This window comes from Eucyclogobius newberryi, unplaced genomic scaffold, assembly GCF_026437365.1.
Source record: "Eucyclogobius newberryi isolate DKJ021-1_F unplaced genomic scaffold, fEucNew1.0.hap1 SCAF_3, whole genome shotgun sequence".
Classification (NCBI taxonomy): Eukaryota; Metazoa; Chordata; class Actinopteri; order Gobiiformes; family Gobiidae; genus Eucyclogobius; species Eucyclogobius newberryi.
The window spans coordinates 10,921,250-10,941,691 of record NW_027315945.1 but is presented as its reverse complement, the minus strand read 5'-3'; the positions used below and the strand labels follow the sequence as shown (position 1 = coordinate 10,941,691).

At 43.4% G+C, this 20,442-nt stretch overlaps 1 protein-coding gene across 1 annotated transcript in view; it reads left to right on the top strand.

Moving 5' to 3' along the window:
• Positions 1-20,442, top strand: part of bmper (BMP binding endothelial regulator) — a 37,617-nt gene that overhangs the window by 10,249 nt on the left and 6,926 nt on the right. The window contains exons 3-10 of the mRNA XM_072460111.1: positions 7,281-7,380; positions 9,801-9,883; positions 10,270-10,360; positions 10,474-10,556; positions 12,321-12,420; positions 12,500-12,609; positions 12,906-13,040; positions 13,973-14,077. Of these exons, the coding sequence (XP_072316212.1) occupies positions 7,281-7,380; positions 9,801-9,883; positions 10,270-10,360; positions 10,474-10,556; positions 12,321-12,420; positions 12,500-12,609; positions 12,906-13,040; positions 13,973-14,077 (807 nt within the window). The remainder of the gene's footprint in view (positions 1-7,280; positions 7,381-9,800; positions 9,884-10,269; positions 10,361-10,473; positions 10,557-12,320; positions 12,421-12,499; positions 12,610-12,905; positions 13,041-13,972; positions 14,078-20,442) is intronic.

Below are 20,442 nucleotides of genomic sequence, written 5' to 3'. Positions count from 1 at the left end.
TTAGCATCTGGGCTATAGTTTGGATATTCTTCCCCTATTGGTTGATCATTTATAGCTGGAAATCAGAAGTAGTACAATAAGTATTTTTCGCACAAAGCAGTACCAAGAGCCAAGTCTCTATAATTCCCAGAGTCTAATAACTCAGATCCAAAAAGTAATCTTGGTATTTTAAATTTAATTTGTGGCTTTTTTCATTGAGTGGAATTGAATAAAAAGTGATTTTAAAGTTATATCCAGTCAAATGTTAAGAACAGTTGGGGGAATTCTTGTATTGTTAGGGGAAGCAGAAATTGGCCCTATTATTCGATTTTCCATTTTATTTAATACCTACATTTGTGGTTATTATTTTTAAAGAATTTGCCGGAACAGAATTAAGAGAGCCAATTGTACTGCTAAATTGTATTTATATTGTATTCTAGATTCTATTTGTATTATAATCACATCAAAGCTATCTTTTTTTCCGCTGAAACTTTAGCCAAAGTTTATAAAAGAATCAATGAGGTAAACATCCCATGGAGGTCAAAGTTCAGAGGTCATCTCCTGTTACAACTCAAACAGTAGCTGATCAATACTGGGAGTTTTGGTACTCTTGATAATGGAATACTTTGAAAAATAATAGAGTTGCGTGCTATGGCTTTATATTTTATTTACATTTTTTCCCTAAACGTCTGTGCGAGCTCAGTTCTCAGACTATTAAAGCAAACCAAGTAAAAAATAAATAAAAGAGAAGAAAATCCTGTCTGAAACGCCAAGATTACAGTAAGAGGAGAAGTTTCTTTACAAGCCACAATGAGAGACTTTTAGGATCATCATTAAAAAGACAAAATCACTTTTGTGCATTAGTTTGGAGATGGCTGTACCAGAGAAATGCTGTGAATTACTCAAAATGTGAAATGAGTTAGTTTTAGAAAAGTAAAAGCTCGTCCATTTAGTCAAACTATGATAATGGAATAAAATACAATAATATGACTTCTGTTGTTATATTCAATTCATTAATTCGTTTGGCCTGCATTTTAATTATTATTTTTTGTGGAAAATGTTCTACGCTCTGTAAGTGCGCCCCCTCTTGTCCTCAGGAAGTACGTTGATCAGTTCCACTGGCACGTCTGGGCCTTAAGCTACCGTGGCTCCTGCCCTTCACTCGGGTCACGACCTGTTTGTTTAGGAGGAAGGGGAAGAGGTCAAAGGTCACTGCTGCCAGCTCTGGGGAATGAGAAGGTCTAGTCCAAGAGTTCAGGGAGCATTTGAGGTGATGGTAGGAGAAGATGATGAAATAAACGAGCGCAGAACATACAAAGCAATACGTTGGCAGCATTACAGCATTGAAATATCTACGATTTTCTATTGTGTCACATTCTATAAGGCATATTTCTTCATGTTTAGTTCCCTCAAATGACTTAATATCAAAGAACCATTTATCCATTCACATTCACTACATTTACTGTACATGGATGCCAGGAAACCGGATAAGTAGCCTAGTCCCAACATCCCCAAAACACATGTGGAGATGTGTGTCCACTTATATTTCGGCTGCATGTGACAGCGCAAGACATTGTTGCGTTAAAGAGCGGTCAATTCGATATCAAAACATTACAGATTTGTTAAAACTGTGAACTGTACAGTGTGGATTACAGTCTGTTATCTCCTCTTGTTCTGAATGTTTTTCTGAACCTGCTACAGCTCTTTTTTTTCTTTTTTTTACTGAGGCAGATCTAATTATTATATTTGAACCTTTTTCCTGTAAAATAATTGAATGAAGAACAATGATATGCACTGATGGGACCTCCGACCTTCAGTTCAATAGCATATTTACCCCAAGAGCTTGAATCCCCACTACATTGTGGCTGTCATGCCCCTGAGCAAGACACTTTGCCCACCATCTTACCTGTGGGAATGGGGAAATATTAACGCACAATTAATGTTGATCAAAGAGGCAATTGGCAGGGAATGACATCATGTTCTTATTTTAGTTTTTGTCCCATTTCTTTATTTCCTGTTGACCTTTTCTGAAAGCTAAACTTTATTCTAAATATTCATAAAGTTTCAATTTCTTTTTACGACTGACCTCTGTATATTTAAGATTTGACGACACTTTAAATACTAGCCTGGTATTTCGACAGTACAATATTGTTCTTGCGTGCCTGTTGCGGCTGACCTTCAGTAACAGAATAAGTGAATGATTGAATTGCAGTCATTGGATTTGACCTGTTGAGTGTATTAGGTGTAAGAACACTTTTGTTCGGGACAACACTTTTCCAGGACATTCGAATTTGACGTCACTCAAAATACCAACTTCATAATTTTCCGACAAGAACTTCCAAAAAATCTGCCTCACTGGACTTTTCTGAGAGCTAACTTTGGTTTAGCTTGGACACATCCTGGTATTTTTGAATATGAACCAATTATGTTTCTGTTTGCGTTTGAAAGTACAGTTGAATTTGATTATAGACTGTGTGGAAGCTGCATTCTTTGACTTACAGTTCTTTGAGCTACAGTTGCTACATACAGTACTATATACATATAATAAAGCTGAGCATTATGGCAATACAAATATGTATCATGCTTTTTTTGGGCCATGGCCGGAGAGCCGCAGCGCGGTCAAATAGCCGCGCAGTTTCAGGGACCGCGGCATTTCCCTAATAGCCTCATGGCTAACCCCAACCTTAACCTTAACCCTAACCTTAACCATAACATTAACCCTAACCTTAACCCAGCGCGGTCTAAAACGGCGCTAAAACGCGGTCAAATAGCGGCGCAGTTTCAGGAGCCGCGGCGCGCGGCCGGCACAAAAATAACATGGCAGTTTCGGCCGCGCACCGCGGCACTGCAGACACTCCCTTTTTTTTTTTTTAACATATTGATCAATCACAATTTTATTTGATCTTATTACTTTAAAAAATGTGCTTCAATGTGAATTTTCTGAACATTTGAACTCTTCTTCTCCAAACATCATGCTTTTACTCTCAGGGGATTGGCTTTCTCAATTTAAAAGACCCAAGCTTATAATTGACAGTTAGAAATGATTAAAATTTGGTTCTGCAGCACACCGAAAACACATCGAAGAGCAGTTTTTACTTTCCCAAAACAGTGGACAGTGATAGATACTTTATCGGTCCTGAGGGAAATTGCAGTGAACCAAAACTATTAAATGATACAGTGACCACCTAAAATTGTAGAAAACGAGGGACATGTGGTTGATGACAGGACAGAGAATGGAACAGCAATAGGCGCCAACATATTACAACCCTGAAAGCTAGTACACCCCAAAAAGTATTGATTTCTTATTAATATATAATCATGTTTTCTCTATTTTTATACACGTAATGTGGCATCAGTGCAAAAGTGGGACATTCTCTAAGTGCCATGAGGACAGGGGCCTAAATAGGCATAGGTGGTCAAGAACAATACACCAGCATTAGGCTTTTTTCCTGTTTTCTGATTAATTGTAATGTTACCCAGTTGGCTAAAGTTTCTAATGATATTTTAGCCAATCTTGGGGACCCCAGGTGGTCCCCAACAGGACTTTGGTACACCTGGTGACTTTTGTACATATAGGTACAAGTACGGTTGCATAATATGTATGACACAAGCATAATTTGTCTCATTGCTGATCTAATATGAGTTAGTACACATCTAAACACATTGTTTGAGCGTGCTGTAAACATGCAGCTTTTCTTGGAGCACTCCAGTCGTTTTATGTGATTTGAGAGATTTGAAAAAGGATCCTACTAATAAACCTACCAATAATATCCTGTTCAAAACAAAGTCGTTTTTCTTGGCATTCATGGAAAAGTCTGAAACAATTTCAACATTCAGAACTTTATGTATAATTAATTTTGCCCATATGAATGACCTACTTTGCATCCCATGTTTACAACAAGATAGTTGCTACTCATTGTAAACTTTACAATAAAAAACACTCTAAACTTTCCCTCTCCCTGACCCCTGACTTGCACAATACAGACATACCAGCGCTTTATCCTGCGAGCTGTCTGCGTCCACCCATCACTAAGAGCCTGGGTTAGCCGTGGTGCCGCGCTGGTATGTCGAGTGTTTGTAAGGCGCGGTGACCTCTGGTGACCCTTGACCCATCGGGACATGAAGAGGGAGGAATACGTGTGTGTACTTACACGAGTTTATGCAAATCAGGGACAGAAGAGTGGTGGTGGTGGGGGCTATTCATATCAAAATAATGGGCCTGTAACAAATCATTGCATTCATCAGAACGTTTTCTGTACCATGTTGCTTATTAGGGCTATAGTTGTGTCGACTATTCAAATATTGTAATCGTAGTTTAATAATTGTTACTGTCTTCTAAACTATACAGACTCTAAAACACATGCAAAAAGACTATTATCATAGACTAATATTATTAAATGAAAATTGCAAAATAGAATACCAATTTCTGATTTTCATCCTCAATATATTTTATTTTGAAATATTCTCTATATAAAAGCCTATTTTAACCTTTATTTGGTTTGATGAAAAAATGTCAATGTATTTAAATAATTGTTTAACTAAAACATTCATTAGTTGCCGCCCTATTGCTTTTGCATATTTTTGCGTATAGCATCAGTAAACCGAGCATGTTCTTTCCACTTGAAGCTCGTCCCGTCCAAACAAAAGTCCCCAAAGTATGGCTCCAATCCATAGTTCCTATTGTAAAATGTGAACACGCATAAACTGAGGACTGCTACAAAAAAAAAGTACCAAGAACTGAAAATGTTCATATAGTGCGAAAACCTTTTATGAGCATGTTTTTTTAGGCCTAGAGAAACTGGACACTTTCTAGCTGTTTGGTGAAAATGTTTGCCATTCAACCAGTGTTATACTTATGATTCAAATTTGGAAAATGCCATACAGCAAGATACTATTTATAATCAGCAGTCATTTCAGTGCTGAGCGTTGTCCTTGGCTTGTCAGTTATCGGAACATAAATGCATGTTCCTGACAGAATAAGCAGCACATGTAAACGTAGCCTTCTATTAGGGTAGCATTATTGCCGGAGCTGAGCCAAAATGTCAGAGCATATCTGGTTGTGGCTTTGTGACTGAAGGAGCCATTTGTAGAAGATAAGTGTTTGTGTTTAGGCATGCAGGCTAATTATGGGCGGCTCGCTCCATATGAGAAGCTCAAATCCACCAAAGCAGTGGGATAGGTCTTTTTTCTGCAATGTGTGTGAATTTGGGAGTTTATTGTAATGTTGTAATTGTTTTAACTTCAAAGATTGGCCTAAAGATGAACTAAACCCTGTATTTATGTCATTTAAATGGGACTCGAGCATGCCATGGTGGGTTGTTAGCTTATGTGATGCTGACATGTTAGAAACATTTATTGCGAGATATTTTGTCTCGCTTTAATTGCCTTCACTTATTTATGACTTTGCAAGTAACCCTTTTTAGCACCATGGAAGCCAAGGCTCCGTGTTTTTGGTCCCCTTTTAAAAGAAGTGAGCACTGACATTTGTGAAGTTTATTTCAAGTGATAATGCCGAATGCAACGGACATTTGAGAGGTTTGACTGGCTGAAGCGTATCCTCGTCTGATGGATTAGCATGTGGTGGTGGTGGTGGTGGTGGTGGTGGTGGTGGTGGAGAGGAGGAGGTGGTTCATGGTTCTGCTGCTGTGGTGAAGAAGGGGCAGAGGACGGTTGTGGTATATATGTGGAATATGGACGGTAAAGAAAAAGAACTCCATTTAGAGTCATGAATATTGTTTTATTTTATTTAGTTATTTTAAACTTGGAATTGACCAAAATGATATCAAGCTATTTTTTGATGGGCTCTGTATAAAAAGATAAATGCCCAGAGAGAAATTAGCCACTTTTGGACTGGTCCCCATCCCCCTGGACCAGTTCGCCAGTGCTTTTGTTCTGTTCTGTTCTCTGTGGTCAGGACCAGGGAGCACCTGACGTCACACATGTTTTTATGAAAACCTATATTGTACCTATATTGTACCTGAATTATACTTTAAATCATAAGTCTAAATCATAAAGTCATAAATCTCTTTGGTCCTCTTTAGCTGAAGCGTAGCAGTGGAGCACAAAGTGAGCCAGTCTGCTTTGGAAGCTAGTATCTCACAGAGTCCGATCCGGACCCTTTCAATTCACTACAATAGAGACACTTTTGGACTGCACCAATCTTCTGCAAAGCTATTGATACTAAAACTAGTACCAATTTCTTTGGTTTCCTTTCTTTTAATTCCTGAATTATTTTGGAATGATCTTGATTTATTTTTATTTTTTTTAAACTGGTAATATTGAAGATGAAGATGAAACTTACACTCTAATGTCTAATATTTTACTCTTGCAGTGTCGTGACAGCACTATCTATTGTCTCAAAGAACCTTGGAACATGTGTCCCTTTTGTTTTAAGTATGACATCTTCCATGTAACATTTTTAGTAATAATTGCTCAAAGTAAATTACAGAACTATATTATTCCTCCAGTTCCCTGTGTCATTTGGATTGGCCACATTTTCTAACCCTGTCACGGCCGTATCCCGACACTGCCGGTCACTCTACCACAGGTTAATTTTGTTATGGCAGCGAATGACCAATTCCTGGAAAACTGAGCCTAAATGTGCACCACTTCATCTAACTCCGCTCCCCGCGTCCCCTCCAGTGTGCGAGCCGTCCTGCCTCCTCCCCATGACATCACCGCTCTCCGTGGTCGGGCCTTGTTTCTATATTAAAGTGTGCATTTATTTCGGGGTTAGCGCTTTGATCGGGGTTAGCTGCAGTCGCCCGCCGCTCTGCCACAAGCAATGACTTTATAAAGCTCCAGTGTGTAAAGTCCTACGGCCCAGGGATTAAACGGATCGTAAAAACTGGGTGTGAAACAAAAGAGAACAAGGGAGAGAGAGAGAAGGGAAAGAAGAGCGTCGTATGAGAGAAAGTGACATTACAACTGCCCTGAAAATGCTACATGTAAACTTTCTCTTCATTTCTTGATTAGGGAACAATACAGAACAACAAACTCTATTCAAATTCAATACAATTTCAGAATCAGAAAAAAGGAAATGTGTCACTAGGAATAAGCTTTAAATTGATACAAATAAATAGCTCTGTTTGTTTAATTTCTGTGTCAAAAGTATGTCAAAATGACTTTTAAAAACACCATTTACGAAAGCAATGCGGGAAAAAGTTTAATTTAAAACAAAAAAGTCAAACTGGATACCACATGTTTTTTGGCCACATTGTTACACTTTATTATTGGTGTCACTATGGAGCTGAAAAAGAGTGTTTGTATGACTGTAACCGGGGTGCGTTGTTGTGTTGCAGGAGGGCAAGGCGGACTGTAAGCAGGAGAAGTGTCCCGCCGTGTCAGAGGACTGTGCTCTGGTGGTGAAGCAGACAGGAGCCTGCTGTGAGCGCTGTAAAGGTAACGCACTCGCCGAGTTTGGGACTGAACATGTGTGAAACAGACTCTATCTCTACATCCCAAATAAACAAATACAAGTGATGATTAGCCATACATCTTTAGCTGCTAGCTGTAGATATGTTTCCTCTCCAAACAGGCTACATATAGAATCCATGGATAGTAAGGATTGTCCTTTTCTTTTGAATACTGTCTGAATACTTAACAACTTTGCTATGGTAAAGGGAAGTACCCTTTACCATAGCAAAGTTGTTACCAGAGTGATAGCCAATTTCCTGCAAATGACATGTAGTTCTCTTTCTCTAACGGCATTCAAGTTACTCTGTAGTATTTTCCCCAAACATTAACATTTTATTTGTAGGACATCCTCTTACTTCCACAAAGTGAAGTACCACCATCAGTTTATATTTGGCAACCCATCAAAGAATTTAAAAAGTAGACAATCAAGGCAACAAGCAAATAACAAATAAATCATAACCTCAGTTTCATCACAGCCTGTCTAATATTATATATAAGTAGATGGAGTGCTAACACCGAGTCCTGATGAGGGAATGTTTGGATGCCAAAGTAAAGGTAATCAAGAACATGTAGCATGTAGGCCAAAGGCCAGTAACAATTCAAACAATGCATAATATATAACCTTTAAATGACTATTTGCATAAAATAGTTAGTGCGCTGAATGTTAAAGTTTTCCTATATATACATTAAATTATCTCTATACTTGTCATTATCTATATTTCTTTCTTAAACCATAAGGTCGCATCTCTCACCATCTACATACAACTCTGTTTATGAACCCTTTGCACTGCCGCTGTGTCCCTCTGCCTCCCTAAAAGCACTTTCACACCCCTGCCCTCCACAGACCCAAACAATGTTATAACCCATGTACCGCTGGGTGTGGGCTAAGTCTGTGGCTACATTTTATCACCACCTCGGTGTTAAATGAGCTCAAATGTGCAGAACTTGGACGACGAAAGCCCCAGACTGCTCCTTTTCTATTGTGTGGTCACATTGTGGCGCATTTAGGACCCCTGGGTGTTCCCTCCCGTGCATGTACATAATATCACCCTCATAAAATCAAACATGTATAGTCTCACAGTTGCACCATAAGATTCTTTATTGCAGACAATTTACAGTTTATTAAAATATAGTGCTGAGTGAGGCTTCTTGAGGAGAATAGCTGTTGAAACGTTCAGGCTGATTGTGGATTTTTATAGTCGGATTATGAAAACAGCATCTGGTTTTGTTGTGTCAGAGTGTACACATTATCAAATAAATGTTCAATTCAAGTTATAAATATGTAGTAGTCAAGGTAATGACGAGATAAAAAGAAAAAGAGAGATTTGGTCCAAAGATTTCTTTTTTCATATATTTTATATAATTTATAATATCACATTATAATGCATTTGGGCATGTGCAGATTGAATTTTGATGCAAACTTGGTACGGACTAATATTGGGGCCTCACAGACTCTGCATGTGCAGCTCACTGTGTCTCAAAGCTAAAAACGTTAAACCGTATAGGCCTAATATGAAATAAACAACTAATTAGCATAAGCATTAGCACTGAGACACCTGCCTGCGGGTGCGTACCTATCCCCAGTACCTATTTATTTATTTCTGAAACATAATAAACCAGAACAAAATTAGAATATTTTGCGGGATTTCATGTAGTTGGTTAAATATGATTTTTGAGCATCATGCACATTAATCACCACAACTAATTTGTTATCATGCTGTTAAACAATTATCTGAATGTAAAAAAAAGACTACGTGGCAAAATGAAATGACAGTAGAGCATCAGCGACAGGGGGCTTGACCCGACAGATCTTGCAGCACATTCCCTTTGCTTACAGGGCATAATGCCACTTAAAGGTAAAAACGTGCTCGCTCTTAGGAATTTGAGACGCGATGGAATTCACGGTGATGCGCTGTCATCTAAAGCGGGCCCCAGTGAAGGAGGAGAGAACCGTCTAGGGAACAGTCTCCCCCGACCGTCCCACGCAGCAGTGTCACCCAAGCCTCCCCCTGTCTCACCCCACAGCCGCTCGATGGCTCTGATCAGGTTTCTCTCACGCGCATGTTTAAACTTCGATTGGAGACCACTTACTGTAAATGTCCCATAATGAATAGGCTACTTGTTTATTGCAGAGTGGACAATGGAAGTGGGCACAGCTGTAGGAGGGAGCAGGATTTATTTTCCACAAGATAAAATCAAAATTGCTGTTTTGAAAATATGTCACATTAGAATCTTGACTATGTTCGTCATCATTAAGTTTAGAAACCACTTTTACATTTTATTTGATGATGTAAGATGAGATATAGGTTTGTTTTAGCTGCTGCTGGTAACTTTTATTCTTTACAAACGCCACTAACCCCAACTACTTTCTCTGACCTAAGCCCATTCTGCTCTGTGTGTTCCAGGTTGCAGGCTGGACGGACGATCCTACAACAGCACAGACCACTGGACCACCGCCACCAAACCGTGCACGAGTCGGCGTTGTCAGGTTGGTAGTGCGGTCTCATCCTGCCCGAGTGCTCTGTCGGCAGATATGAGAGCGGACACGTTGTTTTAGCCCTGATGTCACCCGCACACACTGACCTCAGCGCTGCAGTAACACGCCGCTCTGTTTGGTCAGTTTGCTGTCAGAGGGTTTAGCGAAAAGAATAGAGGGTTAAGTTTAGGGTGGATATGACGAGCACGCAGCGGGGAATGAACGGGAGTAAAGTTAGTTAGAAAGTTAGTTAGAAAAAAGGTTGTACAGTAGTATTTGTCAAAGTGTGGTCAGGAGTTATCCACACATCAAATCAAACACACTAAATATTATATACAAGGATCCGACATTTTCTTGACATCTTTGAAGTAAAATTGTGATTTGATGTTTTGTTCCAGGAGGGAGTGGTGACAGAGGCCGAGGTGCAGTGTGTGGTTCACTGCAAAAACCCAAAGATCCACCCCAAGAAGTGCTGCCCCACCTGCCCCAGTGAGTGCTTAATAGATACTGTTTACTGCAGGTTTACACTATTATGGGATTGTAGACACAGCCTCCTCAGAGATGTTTTCAGTTGAAGTAACACTTGTTGTTTGTGTGTGAAGGCTGTATCTTCGAGGGCCGTCTGTACAAAGAGAAGGATGAGTTCAGTCCAGAGGGGCAGCCCTGTGTCAGATGCACCTGCACTGTGAGTAACACTACATTATGTCACCTCTGTCCATGTCTGCTTAATGCCAGGGGGCGGCACATTCAATGATAAAAAACACAGACACTTTTTTATACATTGAGCTGGAGAGAAATAGTTTGGAGACTGGAGGAACAACCACCTAAAGGTACAGCAGCAACGCTGTTGACTTGTGTGATGCTCCTGAACAGCTTAAATCTGGAAATGAAGGACTCGAGCCAGATTTCAAATTCATAAAAGTGTTCAGCCACCCTCTTATTTGTGCAGTTGCAGTAATTAGCAAATGTAAGTATTATATATTATATAATATATTATAACAAGTTCCACGCAACATTCCTGACAGGGCCCTGTGGCACTCTCATTTTAGAAAGTCAGGTTCACAATCACCAAATGCTTTTGGCTAATACCTTTTGTCCCATGTCTCTTGCCGTACAGTCCCCATAAACCCCATTAGCAGCTCCATGCCAGCTTGTTATTCCAGCCCGACTCGCAGAACATTAACACAACATCAACACTGTTTACCCTCGCGCCTCTGTATTAGTCTGGGGCCCCTCTGTCCCCTTAATAAGTCAGTTCTGAGCTCCCCCGGGGGTCACAACATTTTAGCTACAACAACATCCTCTCGCCCGATTGGCTGAGCTCGTATTTCTAAATTCACAGGAGCACACTCTCCAGCCAGGTAAGGCCATAAACAGGTTATGGGCAGCAGTATGGGACCCGGGGCCGTGACGCACAGAAGGGTAATGTGGGAACCGAGACGCACAGCAGAGCGTCTGTGGGAACACGAACACTCAGGCAACATACAGGCATCATACAGTCTGAATATGTTTGATTTTATGAGCCTGGAATAATAATAATGATATTTGCACGTCATAAAGGATAATTACTGTTATTTAGAATCACAGTTGTAAAATTTCACGGTTTATGATGTGCCAAGGATAGCAGTTTGTGTACTCCTCTGCACATGATTCCAGAGTTTTATTATTCTATATTTTATGTCTAAAATCTATAATGTTGGTGTAAAGTGAAGTAGTTAAAATTGTAAACTTGAAAATATTTTACGACTTGCCATTAGCAAATAGAAACTAGCTTAACTTCATCATGTGGGTGGGCAATACTGATACAACTGGATACTGTCTTGTTTTTGATTATTTAATATTCATACAATGTCTTGTTAAAAGTAAGCAAATGTATTAATTAAATTACATTTATTTTTGTAACACCCAAAATCATAACAGCAGTTGCCTTGAAGGGCTGGTTTAGTATTAAACCAGGGACTAAACCAAATAAAAATATGTTCTAAACCTAGAAAAGTGAAAGAAAAAGCCAAGGTTTAATTTAAATAGCAGTAAACTACAGAACTAAGATTTAAAAATGTGGGGGGGGGGTTTTGGTCAGCTTTTTCAGATTTATAGTTATTATATTTATGTTATTTTTCTCAAATGAGTGACATGCACAATTTTGCATACCTCCTAAACTCAAATCATACTAAACTCAACTAAAATTAACATTAAATAAAATGATACATTTTATTTATATAGCGCTTTTCAGGCCACTCAAAGACAATTTACAAAACAATAACAACAGTAACAATTAAAAATAATAATTAATCAAATGAAAAAATGCCATGAGAAAATAAAGCAAAAATTAAAACTAAATTAAAAGCAGTTTCTATGAACAACACTATCTTTTGTTTGCACACAATCAACTTTGTGGAATTGTGTAAGGTATGATCAGTATATACTGTATGTGGTGTTTTGTGTGTAGGGAGGACGTACTTTGTGCATGAGGGAGGTGTGTCCAGTTCTGTCCTGCCCTGGTCACCTGACCCACACTCCGCCTGGACAGTGCTGCTCCCGCTGTGTCGGTAAGACAGACACACATCTACTTCACTCAAATGATTGCAATTCGTCTCCTCATGCTTTTGTTGTACTGTTTTCCTTCAGGTCAAAGGAAGGTGTTCGATTTGTCGTTAGGAAGCTGTTTATTCCACAGTGAAGTTTATGAGAACGGCACTTCATTTAAACATGACAACTGCACCACCTGCACCTGCAAGGTATTTCATAAAGGACGTTCTACATGTGAAACTAAACTGCATTGTTCTTCCAGTGGTAAAAGAAAACACATAAAAAACAGCGTGAACTACTTTTTTTTTTAGATGCAAAAGTGAAGCCATTACAGTTATCAAACACTTTCTTGGCATGAATCTACTGAAATATGACAGAGAATGTTTTAATTACATAGCATGAAAGTTACACCTTACAATGGGATTATACGATACAGTGAGGTTAATATGCCAGATCATAAAAGTTTGACATTTTTCATACCTAGAAATATGCATTATTTTCCCAGGATTCCACTGTGGTGTGCCGGAAGCGCTGCTCCAGAGCGGGCCCTTGTGAGGGGGAGCACTGCTGTGACCAGTGCCTCTCCTACGTCAAAGTGGAGGAGGTCAAGTACTGCCGCGTGCGCAACAAGATCTACAGGGTGAGAACTGGCATTAGCGTTTAGCAAACAAAGACGATTCCTGCCAAATCGCTCTATTACAGCAGGGGTGGGGTATTTTTTTTTTTTTAAATAATATTTTGTATTTATTTTTTGGCCCTCAGGCATCTGTCTGCACTTGTATCCTTAATACATATGACGTGGAATGAATTAAATAATAGATTCAATAGCCTATATTTGATAGAAAAGTGATATTTTATTTGATATTTAATAAAAAATAATTCACACCAATGATCCGCTACTTGCCTGGATTCGAGTATGGCCCTCGGAGGAAAATAATTGCCCACCCCTGGCGTACAGTATAGCCTGAACACAATACAGCCTTTGATTCAAAAGTTTCATCTCAAACAAAACTATTTATAGTACATTTAAAAAAGCCCTCAGAAAATACCCGTAATAGTTTTGTTTTTCATGTAAAAAAGTAAAATTAGTTTTGCTCCAGTACTTATAAAAATGAGACCTCTGTGCGCTGTCTGCATCTACTTTTAGGGCATTTTTCTAATCACAGTGAATAATTAGGATGCTCAGAATGCATTTAAGAAAGTGAGGAATAAGTTTGAACAGCTGCAAACCGCTTTGTCAGTTCTGTTTTTTACATTTCTAAACAGTCTGAGATGTTACTGGTTTGCCTGGAAGGTTTCACAGTATTACATTAAACCTACAGTATCTCCCTTACATTTTGTGTTTTATTGCTAAAGAAATACCTTGTAAATCCCTTTGAATTACCATTTACCAACCTTGAAATAACATAACAGTATTGAGCGTTAAAGTTTCATAGTTCCAATATTGACCACACGTATAAATTGAACCATATATATAACTCGCTTTTATACAGTAGTTTAGGACAGTATTTTAAAAAATGGTGTTACAAACAGGACAGCATTGTAACCAGTGTGTAATCCACTCTTTTGTAGGAAGGAGACATGTGGTCCTCAGTCAACTGTACGCTCTGCGCTTGTGTCAAAGGCAACATCGAGTGTCGGCCCAAACAGTGCGTGCCAATCACCAGCTGCCCTTCGGTGAGTGACGAGCCGTCCAGCCTATCACAATCAGTTCTGACCGAGCCTAACGTCCCCAGAGAACACCTAATCCTCATGTGTATGTCCGACCTGTCAGACACTCAAACTTTACAATCCATGACGAACCAAATGATTCTGACTTCAGCTGTGCGACGTCTCAAAATGACAAGATGTTCCTGTGATTTATTGCGGTTTAAATCCTGTGTTTTACCTGGAAAATTGTGTTTAGCATGGCCAAAACAGCATAGCAAAGTATCGCTTCTTGGTTTTCAGGGATAAATAGTTTTAATTTATTTTCTTTTTTGTAGCAATTAGAAAAATCTTGTTGTTAATGTTGAGTAAGAACTGCTTTAGCTCACAGACATATAGACGTTTTTCTGTCCACTGCAGTAGTGTTCAGTTTAAATGTTGTTATCAAAGTACTTTTTCACAGCATTTATCCTCAGAAAAATAAACACACAAAAATGATCCTTTTAGCTCATTATGATCAAAGTTTGCCCTGTTACATCAGCTCACCTCCGTTTTCTAACATTTATCAACCGTTAAAAAAGACATAATTCTTTATAAGCTTTGAAAAATTTGTCATCAAAACTCTTTATATTCCAAGAGTAATTTAGATAGAACAAATCTCAAAAGTATGGTTAGTTCAGTTCAGAAAACTTTATTTATCCTCAAAAAGGCCTTTCCAGGTCACAGGAGCAAGAATGGACATGAGAAGTTTCTAACTGTTCAGCACAAGTGCAGAAGGCATAAAGTGCAGCAGTATTTTCCTCCTGGGTGCAATGTAGCGCCTCCCAGAGGGCATCATGGACACATTATAAGAGTTTACGCAGCAGGCGGATTCTTTGTTGTCCTCTCTTCACAACAGAATCTGTGTTTTTGTCAAACCTCATTTCTGACTCAAATACTGTGCCCAAGTATTTGTAGAAGTCCACAATTTCTACATTCGCTCCATTTATGACACTGACCTGGTGGTTTGAATGCCTTTTTGAAAGTCAATAATCACCTTTTTGGTTTTAGACAGGTGGTTGTCCCAACACCACGTGACAAAATGTTTACCATAGCAACTGCATCTTCCTGTTTAGAGGTGCCTTTCTCTACCAAAAGATAGATATTTAGTTTTGATTATTGTTAATTGCTATGGCATCAGCGCAAATGAATACAACTGAAACCCATGGCCAGATATGATAAAATACATGCCAAAAAATGTATCTATTTTTACTTTTAAAACTTTTTTTTGTTCAACTTTACACATAAATAATTGTAACGACTGTCTACCACTGAACTTGAGAGGGGCTGTTGCGCACGACCCTCACTCACCTGTCCCCTGGGTGACACGGGGCTGGGTGGGTGACTTTGGGTGACGTGCGGCCGGGTCATCTGTCGGCCGTGGGTGATGGAGTGGATTCCTCGCATAGCTCCGGTCACTGGCGGTCACTCGCTCCATCAGCTCCAAGTTCACACGCTTCCACGGGCTACTACAAGCCCTCACCTGTCGTCTGTGGTCAGCGCGGGTCGCAGCAGCGTAGGTGGTCCCATGTGGACTAACGCCACCGCGAGTGTGAATAAAGAGGGGATTTTATTATGCTGACAAATACAGGTGAGCTAGATCAGTACAGAGGATATGGCAGGAGCAGGAATGATCCCTACAGAGACAGTAGAGCCCAACACTGACCACCCTTGACCGGTCTCAGAAGAACATTCTCCATTCATTTCTCCCTAAGGATTTCAGGAAAAAGAAAAATCTCTCACTAATCAGCCATAATTTTTCATTAAAAAACTGTCTTTATAACTTCATAAACTGCTAAGACATTAAACCATGTTGCTGAATTTTAAGTTTGACGTGTTTCTGACTGAAAACAGCACAACACATGCAGCTGGTTCATATCTGGCATTTTCTAAAAACCTACTGCAAAAATGACGAACTTCAAAGTGACTGTTTAACTTGTACACATTAACCTTAACCAAAACTATACTACAGTATGTGTTTTACTTGTATAGCATTCAAATGTTGTGAATCATCTTGTTAATGCTTGTTTGTGGGTGTCACACTGTCTTTCTTGGGTCACCTATCACCTTCCTTAGGGTTGAATCATATGTTTTATTATTTCTTCCCTCCTTATAGTGCTCTAGTGCCCAAAGCACTGTCCAAATGGAAGCTTCTCCACCACGGTCCACTCCTGTACGAAAGAGTGATAACACCAAATATGAGCATCGTTTATTCTATATATATATATATATATATATATATATATATATATATATATATAATAATTTCCCTGTTTTATTATTTGGATTCCTTTTTTTGTCACAATAGTTTTGATTTTGAATCAATCCCCATCCATACACACAAAATCATGTTTCTATGCACATCTGAAGCTGGTTAACATAACTCTTACTGACAGGACAAGTGCTTCTACTGCAGGAGCCAAAGGACTTCTCATTTTCCTCATGTTGCTTCTGTATCACTTTTTTTTTTTTTTTCTGTATTACTCCTTTGAAAGTCAACCTGTTGGTGACACAGAGTAGATGTAGGATCCAGAACCAAAGAACGCCCCCCTCTCTCCCTCTCTCCCTCTCCTCCCTCTCCTCCCTCTCCTCCCTCTCCTCCCTCTCCTCCCTCTCCTCCCTCTCCTCCCTCTCCTCCCTCTCCTCCCTCTCCTCCCTCTCTCTCTCTCCCTCTCTCCCTCCCTCTCCTCCCTCTCTCCCTCTCCTCCCTCTCTCCCTCTCCTCCCTCTCTCCCTCCCTCTCCTCCCTCTCTCTCCCTCTCTCCCTCTCTCCCTCTCTCCCTCTCTCCCTCTCCTCCCTCTCCTCCCTCTCTCTCTCCCTCTCCTCCCTCTCTCCCTCCCTCTCTCTCCCTCTCCTCCCTCTCCTCCCTCTCTCTCTCCCTCTCCTCCCTCTCCTCCCTCTCTCTCTCTCCCTCTCTCCCTCCCTCTCCTCCCTCTCCTCTCTCCCTCCCTCTCTCCCTCTCTCCCTCTCTCCCTCTCCTCCCTCTCCTCCCTCTCTCTCTCCCTCTCCTCCCTCTCTCTCTCCCTCTCTCTCTCCCTCTCCTCCCTCTCTCCCTCCCTCTCCTCCCTCTCCTCCCTCTCTCCCTCTCTCCCTCTCCTCCCTCTCCTCCCTCTCTCTCTCCCTCTCCTCCCTCGCTCCCTCCCTCTCCTCCCTCTCTCCCTCCCTCTCCTCCCTCTCCTCCCTCTCTCCCTCTCTCCCTCTCCTCCCTCTCCTCCCTCTCTCTCTCCCTCTCTCCCTCTCTCCCTCTCCTCCCTCTCCTCCCTCTCTCTCTCCCTCTCCTCCCTCGCTCCCTCCCTCTCCTCCCTCTCCTCCCTCTCCTCCCTCTCCTCCCTCTCTCCCTCTCCTCCCTCTCCTCCCTCTCCTCCCTCTCCTCCCTCTCTCCCTCTCCTCCCTCTCCTCCCTCTCTCCCTCTCTCCCTCTCCTCCCTCTCCTCCCTCTCCTCCCTCTCTCCCTCTCTCCCTCTCCTCCCTCTCCTCCCTCTCCTCCCTCTCCTCCCTCTCCTCCCTCTCTCCCTCTCCTCCCTCTCCTCCCTCTCTCCCTCTCCTCCCTCTCCTCCCTCTCCTCCCTCTCTCCCTCTCCTCCCTCTCTCCCTCTCCTCCCTCTCCTCCCTCTCCTCCCTCTCCTCCCTCTCCTCCCTTTCCTCCCTCTCTCCCTCTCCTCCCTCTCCTCCCTCTCCTCCCTCTCTCCCTCTCCTCCCTCTCCTCCCTCTCTCCCTCTCCTCCCTCTCCTCCCTCTCTCCCTCTCTCCCTCTCCTCCCTCTCCTCCCTCTCTCCCTCTCCTCCCTCTCTCCCTCTCCTCCCTCTCCTCCCTCTCTCCCTCTCCTCCCTCTCCTCCCTCTCCTCCCTCTCCTCCCTCTCTCCCTCTCCTCCCTCTCCTCCCTCTCTCCCTCTCCTCCCTCTCCTCCCTCTCCTCCCTCTCCTCCCTCTCCTCCCTCTCCTCCCTCTCCTCCCTCTCCTCCCTCTCTCCCTCTCTCCCTCTCCTCCCTCTCCTCCCTCTCTCTCTCCCTCTCCTCCCTCGCTCCCTCCCTCTCCTCCCTCTCCTCCCTCTCCTCCCTCTCTCCCTCTCCTCCCTCTCCTCCCTCTCCTCCCTCTCCTCCCTCTCCTCCCTCTCTCCCTCTCTCCCTCTCCTCCCTCTCCTCCCTCTCTCCCTCTCCTCCCTCTCTCCCTCTCCTCCCTCTCTCCCTCTCCTCCCTCTCCTCCCTCTCCTCCCTCTCTCCCTCTCCTCCCTCTCCTCCCTCTCCTCCCTCTCCTCCCTCTCTCCCTCTCCTCCCTCTCCTCCCTCTCTCCCTCTCCTCCCTCTCTCCCTCTCCTCCCTCTCCTCCCTCTCCTCCCTCTCTCCCTCTCCTCCCTCTCCTCCCTCTCCTCCCTCTCTCCCTCTCTCCCTCTCCTCCCTCTCCTCCCTCTCTCCCTCTCCTCCCTCTCCTCCCTCTCCTCCCTCTCTCCCTCTCCTCCCTCTCCTCCCTCTCCTCCCTCTCTCCCTCTCCTCCCTCTCCTCCCTCTCCTCCCTCTCTCCCTCTCCTCCCTCTCCTCCCTCTCTCCCTCTCCTCCCTCTCCTCCCTCTCTCCCTCTCCTCCCTCTCCTCCCTCTCCTCCCTCTCCTCCCTCTCCTCCCTCTCCTCCCTCTCTCCCTCTCCTCCCTCTCCTCCCTCTCTCCCTCTCCTCCCTCTCCTCCCTCTCCTCCCTCTCCTCCCTCTCTCCCTCTCCTCCCTCTCCTCCCTCTCCTCCCTCTCCTCCCTCTCCTCCCTCTCCTCCCTCTCTCCCTCTCTCCCTCTCCTCCCTCTCCTCCCTCTCTCCCTCTCCTCCCTCTCTCCCTCTCCTCCCTCTCTCCCTCTCCTCCCTCTCCTCCCTCTCCTCCCTCTCTCCCTCTCCTCCCTCTCCTCCCTCTCCTCCCTCTCTCCCTCTCCTCCCTCTCCTCCCTCTCCTCCCTCTCTCCCTCTCTCCCTCTCCTCCCTCTCCTCCCTCTCCTCCCTCTCCTCCCTCTCTCCCTCTCCTCCCTCTCCTCCCTCTCTCCCTCTCTCCCTCTCCTCCCTCTCTCCCTCTCCTCCCTCTCCTCCCTCTCTCCCTCTCCTCCCTCTCCTCCCTCTCCTCCCTCTCTCCCTCTCTCCCTCTCCTCCCTCTCCTCCCTCTCTCCCTCTCTCCCTCTCCTCCCTCTCCTCCCTCTCTCCCTCTCCTCCCTCTCCTCCCTCTCTCCCTCTCCTCCCTCTCCTCCCTCTCCTCCCTCTCTCCCTCTCCTCCCTCTCCTCCCTCTCCTCCCTCTCTCCCTCTCTCCCTCTCCTCCCTCTCCTCCCTCTCTCCCTCTCCTCCCTCTCTCCCTCTCCTCCCTCTCCTCCCTCTCTCCCTCTCCTCCCTCTCCTCCCTCTCCTCCCTCTCTCCCTCTCCTCCCTCTCCTCCCTCTCCTCCCTCTCTCCCTCTCCTCCCTCTCCTCCCTCTCCTCCCTCTCCTCCCTCTCTCCCTCTCCTCCCTCTCTCCCTCTCCTCCCTCTCCTCCCTCTCTCCCTCTCCTCCCTCTCTCCCTCTCCTCCCTCTCCTCCCTCTCCTCCCTCTCCTCCCTCTCTCCCTCTCCTCCCTCTCCTCCCTCTCTCCCTCTCCTCCCTCTCCTCCCTCTCTCCCTCTCCTCCCTCTCCTCCCTCTCCTCCCTCTCTCCCTCTCCTCCCTCTCCTCCCTCTCCTCCCTCTCCTCCCTCTCTCCCTCTCCTCCCTCTCCTCTCTGTGCGTTCATCCCTGGGTCAGCTCCTGTCCTCCACTGCAGACAGTCTGTCTCCCAACCGCCTTTTGTCTGTGTGATGTTTGACTGACGGTGCTGAAGAGCTTCCCTATATTTAGGCCACTGAAAACCAATCTGTGTCGCTATGACATGTGTGTGTGTGTGTGTGTGTGTGTGTGTACAATGTGTGTGTGTGTGTGTGTACAATGTGTGTGTGTGTGTGTGTGGCTTCCCCGGGGCCACAGAAAGCGCGTGTGTGAATGGGCCCTCTGATCTGCTCCTCTGATGGAAGTTGAAACATATTGTACCAACACTCATCCACAGTGTCTCATTACACACTCCGCTTCAGCTGTTGGAGTGCTCCTCTCCTCTCCACTGTAAATCTGTCAGAACCAAACAAAAGCACAATACAGGCAATTGTAATGCTAGCTCAGTTAGCTTGTTTAACATTCTAGTTCAGATATGATAGCTACCTAAGTTTGATTGCCATATTTGTCCATAGAAATCTTGTCACTCTTCCACTGCTACGTTCCAATGCAGTGCATAGAATTACACTTTTTTTCTTTTTTAAATATGGCCTTTTTGGCAATGGTTGTTAATGTCTCCGTAAACTAATTGTGGTTATTGACAAAAGCAGCAGCATTGTAATGACCTCG